Source organism: Lepidothrix coronata, unplaced genomic scaffold, assembly GCF_001604755.1.
Source record: "Lepidothrix coronata isolate B3197 unplaced genomic scaffold, Lepidothrix_coronata-1.0 Scaffold183, whole genome shotgun sequence".
NCBI classification, from domain to species: Eukaryota; Metazoa; Chordata; class Aves; order Passeriformes; family Pipridae; genus Lepidothrix; species Lepidothrix coronata.
The window spans coordinates 1,726,904-1,741,113 of record NW_016690363.1 but is presented as its reverse complement, the minus strand read 5'-3'; the positions used below and the strand labels follow the sequence as shown (position 1 = coordinate 1,741,113).

Here is a 14,210-nt window from a genome sequence, read left to right as displayed (position 1 = left end):
TCTGATAGGTTTTAAGGACAAAAAGGGGAATTCTGACTTTTTTGGAATTTCAATTCCATTTGTTTCTCTTGAATGAAGAAAAGCAGTTCACAGGGATAAGTCCTCAGGTGTAACCTATAATTTGACTAAGAAACAGATTCTCCAGGGGAGAAAGAACAAGACAACTTGGTGGCAGAGATACTGCTTCCTTCTGAATGTCTTCAGGCTCTCAGAAGTACAAGAGAGCTCCCTAGGAAGGAAGAGATGCATAGCACATCACTATTGCTCTGGTCTTGAAGCCAAGCTGTCTCTATTTTTATGCCAGGTTTGTAGTCTCCTGCCAAGCTGTTAACACACTTTTTTATGTGTTAACAGGCAAAATAATTGGATAATATTGCGGACCTTGGATAGTATCCACAATATAATATTTGGATAATTTTGTTGTCTTCTCACAGGCTGGCAATGTGAAAAATTGGATCAGGGTGTCTTTGCCCTCTGTAGAGCTGGTTGTCATGGAGGACCTGTAGATTTGATGTCACTTAACTTCTGGTTGGTGCTGCATCCAGCCATGGCAATGCTGCATCTCTAAGCAGCCAAGAGCAGCCCTGCCCTTATCCTTATAGTAAGGAAGCTTTATGCTAGGAGCCAATAACATGTCTTACTGAAACCCCATCATTTTGCAACCATGAAATGCTGCACTGTGCCACAGTGGATGTGTCAGAGGTTCCCTGGTTGATGGGATCCTCTCTGCTGGCATGGGTCAGGCAAGGGTTAAAGACCATCCACTGAGCCATTAATCTGAATCCAGCTTGAGAGAGCCAGTGGGGAAGTGACAGATGGCTTGGAGAGAAAAGACAGGAAACTTTGTCCTCCTCTGTCTCTGGAGAAAATGAGTTTCCCCCCACAGTGAGGCCCCTCCACACTGCCTTGGCTTGGGAGCAGCAGAGGTCTGCAGATAACACAAGAGAGGTCTGGGAACTTTCTGCCTTCTGTAGGGTGAGGGACTTATTGCAATTGAATCCCATACCTTAAAAAAAAGGAAATTACTGTAATGGGATGGATGCAGTGGTGCACTGGCAACTAGAGGGGAAAAAAATAGTCCTTGGGAAGAGACAGGCTACTCCCGTCCTGGGGCCTGGCTGTGGGAGTGCTAACCTCTGATGTATGCTGGTATGCCAGCCCTGCAGGGCACAGGCAGGAGGGGTGACAGGGAGGGTCCCTTTAGGCCCAACCTGGGATGTGCTGAAATCAGCTGAGCAGCAGAAGGGAGCAGTTCAGTTTTAAAAGAGAAGAGAGCCACCAGTAAAAAGGAGTAAAAAAGAGTCATAATGATACAGGGGGCTCTCCTAAACTGAGAGGGGGCTCTCCATGTCTCTCCCTTCTTCCTAAGAGAGGTATTCTAGTGTTTTGCTTAGCTGGTGAAAGACAGCTTGTGAGGTAACGCTTGGCATAGTGGGCTTTCAACAAATCAGAGTTTCAGCATGATAGAGATAGGCACAGAGTCTGAAATGTCATTGGGAAGAGGCAACGAAGGTGAGTAAAGAGGCAGCTTTCTCTCAGACCAGTACAGAAGGAATAATTGGAGGAAACTTTCTCCTTTTGCAAATAAGGTGCTGATGGCCTGCCACTGGCTTCCTACACTGCATAATCTGTTGTTTGTATTCTTTTCCTGTGGCTCAGTAATAGCTAATTTGTTATTCACTGCTGCTGTCTGCCCACAAAAGCAAGCCTAAATAGTGCATGCATTGCTGTCTGCTCTTCTTGGCTAAATATGTGCATCCTACCAAGCTTTACAGCATCTCAGTTACAGTGTCTGGGTGTCCTGAGGTGCAGCTCTACCAAAACACTCATCCACAAATCGGCAAAGCATAGAAGATACTGCCACATCTTGCATTGCATGAGGAGAGGAATCCTTTTCGAAGATCCAAAGTCAAGGTGGGTTCATGCTCAGGTCACTGATCCTCCAACAGGCAGAGGTGAGGGCCTGATTTCCCACGCGATTTCCTACCGGTGGCTGCAGAGTTCCTTACCTCTTTTCCAGTGATATTGGCTGCTTGCTCCTTGAATTTCCCTGCTAGCTGAGCCACTGAGGGTGATGCTGACTTGTCCACCTCTGAGTTGGTCTCTGCTGGCCTGTTCTGACAAACCAGGAACAACACATTATGAGCAAAGTCTGGGAAAGGCAAGCCTGTGTATGTGTTATAAAGTTCAAGAGTAAGCACAGACTTGAAGCAGAGTTCCTCACATCTGGCATCAATCATCTAGCCTGTGAGCAAGAGGTTTGGGATGACAGGATCTAGCAGCATTTTCAAATATTCCAGAAAAGCAGATATTCATGCAAAGCTTTTCAGCTCTTGCTGAAGAGCCTACACTCAGTACTTTCCAATGGAAGAAAACTGGGCATTTCAAGTCAAGTGTCTGTTCCCCATCTTATCCTTGCAGTGAGCAGATGGAGCAGGGCAATAAAGTACATTCCCATGCACCTCTTCAGCTCTCCCATACCTTTTTCACTGCCTTGGTCACCATCCTTCCTTTTCCAGCACTTCTGCTACGAGAAGCCATTCCCAGTCCTTGCAGCAAGCCAACATCTGCTTGGGGATGTGACCCTGTGTTGTTCTGCTCTTTTGGCAATGAAATACTCAGGCGGGTGGGGGGGAGGGAGGAAATACCACGGCTGAGAGAAGCTTCCCCTCCCCTGGGTCGACAACAGGCTGAGAAGCAGGAGGCTTGTGTTGGAGTGTGGATGATGCAGCTCTTCCCACAACACACTGCCCCGGTGTCATCCCACATTTACCTTGTTTTCTTTGCTATGTGTGTATTGAGCAACGTGAGTAGAAAGCCTTGAAATCAGAGTTGATGAAAGGAAACCTTTGTTCTTCATCTCTGGTGTCTGATGCCAGGGAAAACCAAACCAGAGGAACTGAGAATAAGTAACCAACAATCCTTGTTTTGTTAGAGGCGGAGACCTCAGAAGAAGAAACCAGGCTTGTGAACCATCTGTAAGAAACCTCACACCTCCGCTCCCTGTACCACCACCATCAGTGTGGTGTGTGACCAGCACCACACCTCTCACCCCACTGCCTCAATACTCAGCCAGAAAGTTTCCCCAAAGGTCATTGCTAGAAGAATATATTTCTGTTTCTCCAAAGACTCCAGCAGAGCTCTCCTCTCTCCCTTCACGCCTGGGAGGGACCTGCTGCTTTATGAACACGACTGCTCCTTCACCGCTCCTGGAGGTGAAAGGCCCTTGAAACACCAACCTGGCCTATGTGTGGATCATTCCCTCTGGGTAACTGTGCCACAGGGACTAAAGAAATGGCTGTGGAAACTTGATATCATGTTAAGGAAGGGATTTTTTTAGACTCCTAGTTTCTAGACTAAAAGCAAATCGAGGTGCTTACGTTAAGGATCATCTCATAATCTGCAGCTTGGAGGAGTCTCTAGTCTGAAATGCCTGGTACAGACCAGTGTGGCTGAGGCCTGTTTGCATCTTGGAAAAGGACCTTTCCTTTTCTCAGAGAGCTGTAAATAAATGCTCCCAATAAATGCTATCTTCTTTTCCCCAGGCCCAAAAGCCCCTGTAGATGTCTGCCATTCCCTGTATCCAGGATCCTGACTACATCTTCACTTTTAAGCTTCCCATGCACTTTGGACTAGCTTTCCTGCATTTAGGAAAGCCATATCAAGCTGCTTCCTCTCAGTGACCTTCATGCACCTTCTCCTCATCTTTTCACCTTCCATTAGAGTAACTACAGACAGGGAAAGTGGCAGATAAGGGGAATGGAAAAAAACAGCGAGGGAGGCAGATCAGCAACCTGCCGCACATGAAAAGTGATGGCTGGGCTAAGTGGGGAGGAAGACCAGTTCCCAGCTGCAGACTTCTTCCCTGCTCTGAAGGGAGAGCAGGCTGGAAAGGGGAGGGAGCAAAGAATGAACCTGGAGAAGGCAAGATGGTTTGGGAGGCTTGGCTCTCAGCATACCAGCTCCCAGGGTATGTGGGAATGGCAGAACAGACACCTGACGTGAGGATTCTGCTGAAACTGAGGAGCTTCAGGTGTCCAGTGTTTGTGGTGGAAGGGTTGCCTCCCTCACAGGCCCTTTTGCTCCAAAAGCTTCTCTCACAGCCCTTTGTCTTTACCCAGAAAAGACACTGTGCTTCCTCTTGGCCTTGGCCCGTTTGACCTCTTGTTTTCGGGGTGATCGTGTTTTTTCTTTCTTTCTTTTTTTTTTTTTTTGAATTTACAGTCTGAAAACACAGCTCTCTTTCTTTGATCAGAGCCGTGAGGTTAGAAGGGTCCCACGTGTTTCTTGTTTTGCTGGTGGCAGGCACTGATTGCAAGGCAGCTCTGGCCGGGCAGGGTGCAGGAAGCAGCGAACATGCCATTCTAAGATTAGCACCAGTAGCCCACAGGCTGTGTCCTCCCGAAATTGCCAGCTGCAGACTCTCTGATCATGCTTTGCAACAGGAAAAGTCCTTTCTCAGATCCTTTCTGGCAATTACACTGGTGTCCTGTATTCAGCTTTTTCTGCATTTCCCCCGCCCCCTCCAGATGGTGTGCCAGGCTCTGCATCTTCTAGTCAGGGGAAAGTGCAGAACCGGGGCACTCGGGTGCAAAAAGTTCCACTCCTTGCACTGCAAAGAGAACACCATTCCCCTGACTTCCAGGAGCTGGACTGTCAGTCTTCCTCTCCTCCTTCCCACCACTGTGGGTGAAGTGGGAAGCCTCACTTTACAACTCTCACCCCAGAGCCTGTACCAGCCTCTTCCACAACCAAGACATGCATCTGCTTCTCTCACCTAGGAGCTCAGTGCTGGCTCCCTCCTGCCCCTTCCTCTCCCATTCCTGGTCACATTTCACATTTTGGTCATATAACCCAACACTTTTCTGAATGGTGCTCCTTTTTTTTAAAAAAACACTTTTTGCAGCCAACTGCTGATTCTTTTCCTTTTCAGAACAGAATCACAATCAGCCTGCATGGGCTAAAAGCAGTGAGCTAATGTAAAAGGCTTCGCCCATCAGTAATTTGATAACTGCTACTCTGAGGTTTTTACTGTTCCATAAAAATAGGTGTCCAAGAATTCTATGTTCTGAAAAATGTCAGACAGAGCCATAAACAGCAATTGAATTATACCATCAATGTAAGCATGGCACTGTCTGCAAAAGAGGAAGTGCAACTACCAAGTTCTCGGTAAAGGGTTTGTTTCACTTTCCTCTTCCAAACAAGTTTATAAAATTGAGTAAATGTGAAAATAGTTTTCGACATCGTGTTTCTTTTTAGCAGCACTGTAGAAGAAAGCTCTGCCTTTGTGGTTTAGGTACAAATGTGCCAATTCAAGCCTCCCACCAAACCTCTCCTTCCTTGTGCCTCGGAGTCTTTGCCTCTGTGGTGAGAGCAAAACTGCCCACCAACCCCTGATTCTGCAGCTTGCCTGAAGGGGACCACTGTATTTAGCACAGATCCCTGCTCCTCTCACAGGCTGCCTGCTGGAAACACTGCTAGAAATGTCCCACGCCATCCCTGCTGTATCTTTTCAAGGCAGCTGAGAAGATCTCTGAGCAGAGACTCCTTGAAGCTGTGACTCACACAATCCCAGCTTCACTGGTAATTTGATGTGCCAGAAGATGACTAGTAAGGCTGCCTGATGTGGGAGCAGTAATGTCTCACAGAGGGGACCCCTCACTACAGCAGTGTCATTACCTGGCTCTGTGACATTTCCCAATTCTCCTGCTACAGCCCATGGACCCACTGTGGGCACCAGGTGAGAGAAGGGTGCGTGTTAGAGGCCCACACAAGAGACCTGTGCATACTGTTTGGGTACTCACAAAGAGCTTTTCTTAAAGGCGATGGATCTGAGTGTCACTACAGGCAATGAGTTTCTTACGAAATCAAAATCACAGAGAATTTCCACTCCTGTGGAAAACTGGAAAAGCCTGAGGTAGCTTTTGGTGTGAATTTGAAAGTTCTGCTGGGATTGATTGGTGCACAACGGGGTCCAACAGCCCTCAGCTAGCAGTTTTGGTCATGACCCACCCCACTGCAATTGAAGGCTGTCATGATGCCATCCCATGGGATTGGTATCCCACCAATTTACTCATTGTCCATGATACTGGAAATGCAAGTCTGAAAGGATCAGAAGCAGATACTGAAGGACTTGTGTACCTGGTTTGACTGATGAAAAGAGCAACCTTCTGCTAGGTGTCATACAGTGGAGTGTTTTGCCTTAAGCAGCACTTAAATACCAGCTGAATAGCAGCAGAGCTCTGTGCTTCCCTACCCTCCTTCCCTCCCGTATGAATCCTCTGATTTGGCTGCTTTTGTGGGTAGGATAGTTTGGCCAGATGGAGCACCTTTTCTCTGAGATGCAAGAGCTCCACACCACCTTGCAAGGCTGGAGTATTCAGCGGCTGTGAAATCAGTGATGGTTACGGGTCCTGTGCAATTGCCACCCCCATTCCCGTGCAGCTGCATCTAGACTTGGTTTGAGGCCAGTCCCTGACCTCCACATCCCTCCTTTGTTTCCAAAGAGCTTTGCAGGAATGATTCCCTGCAGCCTGTCCATCCCGCCAGCCGCCTTCCTGCACCCTGTGCTCCCACAAGGTCTGTAAAGCTCCACTGTGACTCTCACAGGGGCTTTTCACTGCTGCACACACAACCCACCTCAGCAAAAGCAAATAGGGCAAAAGGAATGACAAACATAATGTCTTAGAGGCAGATACAAGAAGGCACTCGAGGCTCAGGGCTAATGTCTTCATTACAGAAGCAGGGTCCAGAAATAGTGATATTCAGCACCCAGCTCTCAACACTGCACCACGAGAAGGCAGTTGTCAGATTGATAGAAGAAAATAAGAGGTGGCCAGTGCTTTTGGGGTGCAGTTTCATAAGGTCTTGGTTTCAGCAGAGAGAAAGTGTATGTTTCCAGCTGCTCATTCTCCCCTGACCTTTCCTTTCCCCCTTCCCCTCCTCCCTTGCACCAGCGTGAGTTGGTGGGGCTGTGCTGTGAACTGGATCACTGAAACGATCTGGGCTAAAAATACATCCCTTAACTCTTTACAAGGTTATTTTTAACCCAGATCATTCCAGCAATGGAGTTCACAGCACAGCCCTGCAGTGCTGTAGTGGGAGGGGATGGTGGGGTGGCAGGGGCAGCCTGCCCCTCTTTAACCACGCCAGCCAGAGCCTTATCCTTTCGTATAAGGAAGTTACATCCTTATGTGTCCTCCTATTCAGAGGGCTGATAAGGAAGTAAAATCCTATTTTTTGCATGCTTGCATGGTAAAGGCTGTGTTGGTCTGTGGCACTGGTGTTTTGCCCTGCAAGCTGTTGCCACCCAGCCCAGATGCAGCGAGTGCAGGCTGTGAACCCCGGGAGCACCTGCGAGCCACCGCAGGGAGCACGTTACCAGCAGCCCAGCGAACCAGAAGAAGTTTCCATTCAGCACCCACAAAACCCCCACAAATACTGTGTCAGTGATCTCTTCAGAAGCCCCACTTCAAACTGCAGCAGCCACACCTGTGGCTGGTGAGCAGGTTCTCCTTCCTGCATGGCAGGGGAAAAGCTCTACGCCTGCAGGACCTGCTCAGCCAAGGAAGGGATGAGGGTGCATCTGTGGGGAGGAAAATCAAAATAAACCATCATCACAGTCTGACTGGAGGCCTGCAAGAAGCACTGGGAAGCAGTGCCGTGGTTTCCTTTGAAATTAAAGCATCACCTCTGACCAAGGCACTGGATTTCAGGAGGGAAAGGAGCCTGTTGCAGATCTCCTCTTCCCTGCCTGGCTCAGCTCTCTGAAGGAGGAGGGCATGCTTTCTGCACAAAGCCTGCCCCGGCAGGACACCTACCCTTCTCGTTTTTCAGCAAGGTAGCTGCAGGATTTGAGGAGCCAGACAGTCACAGGCCTTGTCTACACGAGAAAGCTTATACCAAGTACAGTGGGATAGCTCTCTCAGCTTTCAGGGAGCAATACAGGCTTAATCAGATAGAGGTGTCTGCTGTTCTGCCTACCTGAACTCATTTGCAATCGGCTTGGCTGAAAAGAGCCATTCTCAAACCCTCAAGTACCTGTCTCTGAGACAGAAAGCAGTATTTTGGGAATGGTGTATTAAGCTGTAGCATTAATAGGGAATAAGACTCCCCAGGGGTAAATGTCTCCTACTCCTGTGGTGAGGTGCTGCCTCTCTCCTGAAAAGACCCCCCTACAGAGATGGGGTTTGATGAACTGGGGGTGTCCTGCACACTCACAGACCAAGCACCAGAGAAGTGATGGCAGCACCAGCTCCTCCCACCTATTTGGGGTGACCATTTCCATCAGCAAGAGCTAATCCCTTCTCCCGGAACCATCTTTTGTTCAACTGCAGAGGAAAGCTGGAGGCAAAAGGACACTGAATATTCACACAGTGCATGATCTAAGGTACACTTCCTGTCTATCTGCAGAGGACATGAACTTTTACTCTGGAGAATGCACCATGAATGCATCTCAGTTATTTTGGCTCTCACATTTTTTAAGTGCAGATAAGATTAGATGGGGCAGTTAGAGGAACTCCTCTTTATGTGAACTAAGAAAGCTCAAGAATAGTTTTTAGTTAATACTGGACCTAAGTTACCAATGGAAAAATCTCTCTAATATGTAGTTCGTAATTTCATTCAAAGCCATCTCTTTGTATCAGACATTTAGATGAATCCTGGTTTGCACCCTTCTGCCAACAGAACATGAACTAATTTGTTTATCTGTATCCATGTGAGTACATCAGTGGCATCAGGATCATACTGAAAGGGGAACATTGTTTGGGCTGAGAAGGGAGAGGTAAATTAGCAGGGTAGGTTTAAAACACAGACTCCCCCAAAAGAGCAAACTGAAAGGCAAGAGGGTGGAAAAATACCCAAATCACAGCGTGAGGAGCCAGGCAGCAAAGATCAGGAGATGCTGCTACCCACAATCTGAGCCTGCCTGTTCTCCCTGTGATCCACAAAAGCATCAATGCAAGCTGAGGAGAGATTGCCCAGGAAGTGGGTGGGCTCACAATGGCCTTGGCCCATTTTTACATCCCTAGAAGGAAATCTCAGAATGCTTGTTCCAACTGGAGCTCAGCACCACGCTGGGCCTCTGGCTCAAGAAGCAACACATCCCAAGATGCAAACCCTGAATAAACAAAACTCCTCTTGCTACACTGACCCCTCTTCATCCCAGCGAAGCATCCTTCTTCCCATCTCTCTCTTTACTCTTCTTCACACATCATTCTCACTGGACACCTTCCAGCTCTCTGTTTCAGGAGGGATTTATGTGATTTATTTATTCACTTGGTATCTTATCTGGCAAGGAAGTTGCTCCTTGTCTCATTGTAGTAAATTTTAATTATTGGCAGAAGGCCCAGCTAGAACTGGCTGCAGCTGTGGCTCTGTGATGTCCTATAGCCAGTCCTGTCCATCGTTGTGCCAGCGTAGCCTGTAGAACCCTGGGAAGCAAGGCCAAGTCTCCTACCTGCAATTCCTACCATGTGCTGTAGAACAGGAGTGATAATTACTGCGCTGTGCTTGACCAGAGCAAAAGCTACTGTGTGAGCCACCTCTGCACCTTCCTCTGGTGGGGCCAGGCTACCTCTGAGAACTTCATTTATCAGAGCTTTACCACAGTTACTTTCCAGGAGAGGACCAGGATACCTTGGAGATCTTTCAAGTGTATCCTAAATGCTAGTAAAGAAATAATGTTTTTCTACTTCCATCTTTCTGTCGTGTTTTCTTTGATCAACCTCTACCAGAAGATAAACCCCTCCATTTCACATCCCAGATGAGAAGTTTGTGAGCTTTACGGGTGTTCTCATCCTGTTCCTCCAAGCTGCTATGCTATGTCTGGGCAAAGAGGAATAACTGGCCTCAAACAGCCATGGGTCCCTCTCTGCCAGGATGCAAGAGTGAAACATAATAGAAAGGCTGAGAAAAGAAAGTGAGATTTCCACTTGAAAGATCCAAAGAGGATGCTGGGGCTGATATCAGGACATACAATCTGGTTATGAAAGAGTATAAGGGTTTGTGGAGGTGTACAGTGATGACCCCAGCACGCTCTGCAAAATCCTTCACTGTTGTTTGTCAAGACTGGCATTTTAAAGGTCGTGCAAACAGGTTTCTAGTTTGACTTGCAACAAAAGGAGTTAATGTCTCACATGAGAGGGTGCACAACTGTGCAGAAACATTGCACTTCCAAGATAAAGCTTTTTTTACATTGTCAAAACTCAGCCAGTGCAGAGAAGGCCTCCACATCTGGTTGATGTCACATGCCACTGATTCAATCTTCAAACTTGCAGCTTCAAGGAAAGGCAGTCTGCAGCCCATGGGAATTGCGAATGCTGGAGTTTGGGCTCCAGATTTCTGAATACTCTGTGAAGACAATGGGACCTCAGATTAGGTTTGTGACCAGTTTGAGCTCCTGAGCCCCAAAGAAGGCCTTGAGACTCCTCTGGCTCACATCTCTTCTGCACATATCTCCACACAGTTGTAGATTCTGGTTTCCTTCAGACATGGGAATGCTCATTAATTGATGTCAAAAAAAGTCAAAAACACAGGACATGGAAGTTTTGGAGACAGGCAGGAGGAGGTAAAGACTCCTGGTTACATGTGCTACCTTCAAGGCAGTCAGTGTTGTAAGAGCCCAGTGATCTCTGGCAGCTTTCTTCAGTTCTAGTCTTAATGAAAACCACAGCAGCCCTTACAGAGATTTGACTAGAACTCCTGAAATGCACATCCCAGGAATACAGATGTCAGGTCTCCTCTAAAACTCTTCCTCTTTGAAACACTCCCAAGCTTCTTGCCTGAGTGTAAATCACTCCAGTCCATCTCTGGGAGTCTGCAAATAAGTTTGCTACAGGAACAACTCTCAGAAGTACATCATCCCTCCCCAGAGTGGCACCCATGTCAACACCTATCCCTCCACAGATGAATGAACACAAGATGAGTGTGTGCCTGACCTCAACTGTAAGGCTATTGCACAGCCTTAACAAGGGTGATAAAGAAGAAGGAGCTCTGACTGTAACACAGGACAGAATAGTATGAGGAATGCAGACTACAAAGGAGGGTTGTATGTTTATTTGTTTTTAGGAGAAAGGGCAGAAAAATCCCACTTTACATAAAATATGTAAAAATATGTAACATTTCCCTGTGATTGGAAAGAGTTTGCTTTAGGGCAACATTTTTGTCAAGACTTGCAATGGGTCTGGTCTTGATTTTCTCATTCTGAGAGTTCCCTTGTGAACTGTTGCCATCTTGGCACTCAGGGTCAAGCACCCCAAAGGGTAACGTGAGGATATTTTAGCTCAGTAGCTTCCATCCAGAAGACTGCAAGCAGCTCCCAAATGCAGTGCAGTAATTTCAAAACCACAGAGATTCGGAACTGCCAAAATTCAAAGGTTCACCAAAGCAAGATTTGGGAATTGGGTGGAGGTGGGAGATAAGTATCCAGAACTAGCAAAGGGACAAATGTTTTTCAAAGGAAGGAGCACTGTATTGAACTTGTCCACTATGCTGTAAATAAATGGTTTTATTTACAGCCCCACCTTGCCTGCTAAAAGTAGAGGGGAGATTCCTGATGGTTTTCCATCTTTCAGTGGTCTGAGGTACCCATGCCTATGTGGAATACAGCCTGAAGAGTTAGCACAGTGGTTGGAATCAGCTTTTCTCAAGAAAGCATTGCTGTTTGGCTTAGACCCCTGCTCAGAGTCCTTCTCTGTCCTCCAAGTAACCTTGGGACTGCCCAAGGCACCTGAACATGGAGGCAAATGGTTGCTATGAGTGAGAAAACACTCAAATTGTGTTGGGCCAATGTGGCCACTGAGCGGTGGCTGGAGTTAGGTGGCGTGGTGCCTCTGTCAGCAGAGCCAGGCAGTGCCAGGCAGGAGGAGATGGGCAGAGGAGAGCAGCCAGTGCCAGACACGACGGCGAGGAGCTGTGTCCTTCACAACAGAACTATAGGAAACACCTGCAGACATCAGGAAATCAGAAGTGGTGAATAAACTATCTACTTGCTGTTTCAGAGAGTGACTGCAATGAAAATAAAATGAGATAATAATTATTTTAAGCTCCCCTATGAGAAGTCCTTCCCTTTGCTGCTGATGCTTTCCTGCTTGTAAAGTGAGTGTGATGCTGCTGTTAAAGTGTCATTTTTCACGATGGGTGGTCGGTACCAGTGCCAGCTTTCTCCAGACCTTTCAAAAGGCATCACTTCTCAGCAGAGTAACTACATGAAGTCTCATTTTAGCTTGATGATGTGGGACTGCTGCTGCTGTTCTCACAGGCACCTGGGCCCAAAGTGGAGAAAGCAGCCTCCTGCTTGCCTCTGTGGAGTTTGTTAGCAACATGTCCTAACATGTTAGGGATTGAAAGGCCTTTGTATAGCAAGGGTATGCCAGCCACCTCGCACTAATCTTTGGCTGGTGTTGAAAATTTTTGAGGCTGGATTTGTGGCAAGTTGTTCTTTCCTTTGTGCCATGGTATGAAGCTCTCAGGAGTGCCTCCCGTTTGCTTGCCAAGCTCTACCTGGTGAGATTAGCAAAAGCAGCAAAAAAAATATCACTGTGAAAGGCACAAGTGAGATCTTGAGTCAACCTTTTAGTAATGACAGTATTTGGCAATTGCCTGGTGCCACATGTTCCCAACACTGCATGGGCTGATTCATTTCAGCAGCATCACCCCAGACCTTCTCTGTTAGGAGCATCTGCTGAGAGGGTAATGTATGGGCTTGTGCTTTTTAATGCATATCAGCCACTGCTGCAAGCCCCAAGGTCCTGAGGGAAGCCAGGGCTTTATCTGTCAGGAGAGCACAGACCACCAGGCAGGTGTGTGAGGTCCCCTCTGCCTTGGAAGAATTCAGGAAGCCTTGAATTCTTTGCTGAGTGTTGGCATAGCTATAACAGGTAGGCTGGCAAGTGCTTGACCCAGCCTTGCCCTAAGCCCTGGATTAAAAACCAGGCAGACCAAAAAGTTTGAAGCCCGCACCCTGTGAGTACAGAATGGAGCCCAGGCCACTGAGCAAGTGTCCTATTGCACCTGGCAAGGGCTGCCAAGAGAGGTTTGATCAAGGACCATCATTACCAAAAGAGGCAGTGAACTGCAGCACCTGGTCCCTGCCGGGCACGGTGCCTGTGCAGGGGCAGCGTGTGTGTGACCTCAGCCCGTACCCGAGGGAGACACTTGGCTCTGCTGTGCCCTGGGCAGGGCTTCTGGCTGTCCAGCCACAACATGCTGCTCAGGGAAGGAGTTCATTTAAAGTGTAAATCAGTCATCTGGTGTGTACGCATAGTGGTTTGGCAACCCCTGACTGAGGTGATTGTACAAACCTCCAGCAAGACATGGGTGGCACCGTTTCGTTTTTCTGAGAGAAGTGCTTTTTGTGAGATGCCCAATTCTGTTTGCTTGTGTTCACCACGCTCAGAGTGTTCTCATGGGGAGAGGAGTGGTGGGGAAAGATGAGGATGTGGGATGAGGGAATGTAACAGGGACATATGGACAGGTCAGGCAGGGCAAATCCAGGCTTGTGCAGAAGCAGCAGCCCAGGCACTGGTTAAACTTTAATGTGAGCAGGCAGGTGCCTAGTGAAGTAGGAGGAACCTACAGTGGTTGCAAGGGTTTTTTCCAGGCTGAAGATGTGGATTGCAGTCTATCCATTCTTCATTAGTTCTGTAGTTGATGTAGGACACAATAATTGCCCTCAGCTACTCAAAAATCCAGGAGAGAATTTTAGTCCAGGGCTTCATAAGCTAAATCCTGACACTTGGACCTTCATGGCAGACTATGTCTCAACAACTCACGTTCCTGACAACAGCGACACTGTGATGCAGAGCAGCCCAAGGAAATCTGTAGTGAGGGATCTGAGCCCCACAGTCACAGTGCTGCACAACCACTCATGGTGGCATCCAACTGGATGTAGGCGCTGGGTGTTGCACTCACACCAAAGGGATCATCAGTCCCATCATGGCTCTGCATGAGCAGCACCCAGATCAGGTGTCTGCATTTGAGCAGCACCCAGATCAGGTGTCTGCATTTCACCTCTGTGTCTGTGGGAAGTGGCCTTCTGGAGTTTGTATGTATAGGATCCTTTGGGCACAATAACTGAGATGACCTCTTGTCACAAAACTTCCTAAGCAAGTCCTAACACGGTCCAGCACCCACAAAGGACAGATTCTTTCCTAGTAAACTGCCCTTCTGAAGGGATTTATGTCTGATTTCTAAAGATTTTTAAGGATTTA

General features: G+C 47.7%; 1 protein-coding gene across 1 annotated transcript in view; it reads right to left on the bottom strand.

The window, feature by feature from the left end:
* The window catches only part of RCSD1 (RCSD domain containing 1), a 31,915-nt gene that overhangs the window by 6,522 nt on the left and 11,183 nt on the right, over positions 1-14,210 (bottom strand). The window contains exon 2 of the mRNA XM_017830802.1: positions 2,010-2,117. Coding sequence (XP_017686291.1) covers positions 2,010-2,117 — 108 coding nt within the window. The remainder of the gene's footprint in view (positions 1-2,009; positions 2,118-14,210) is intronic.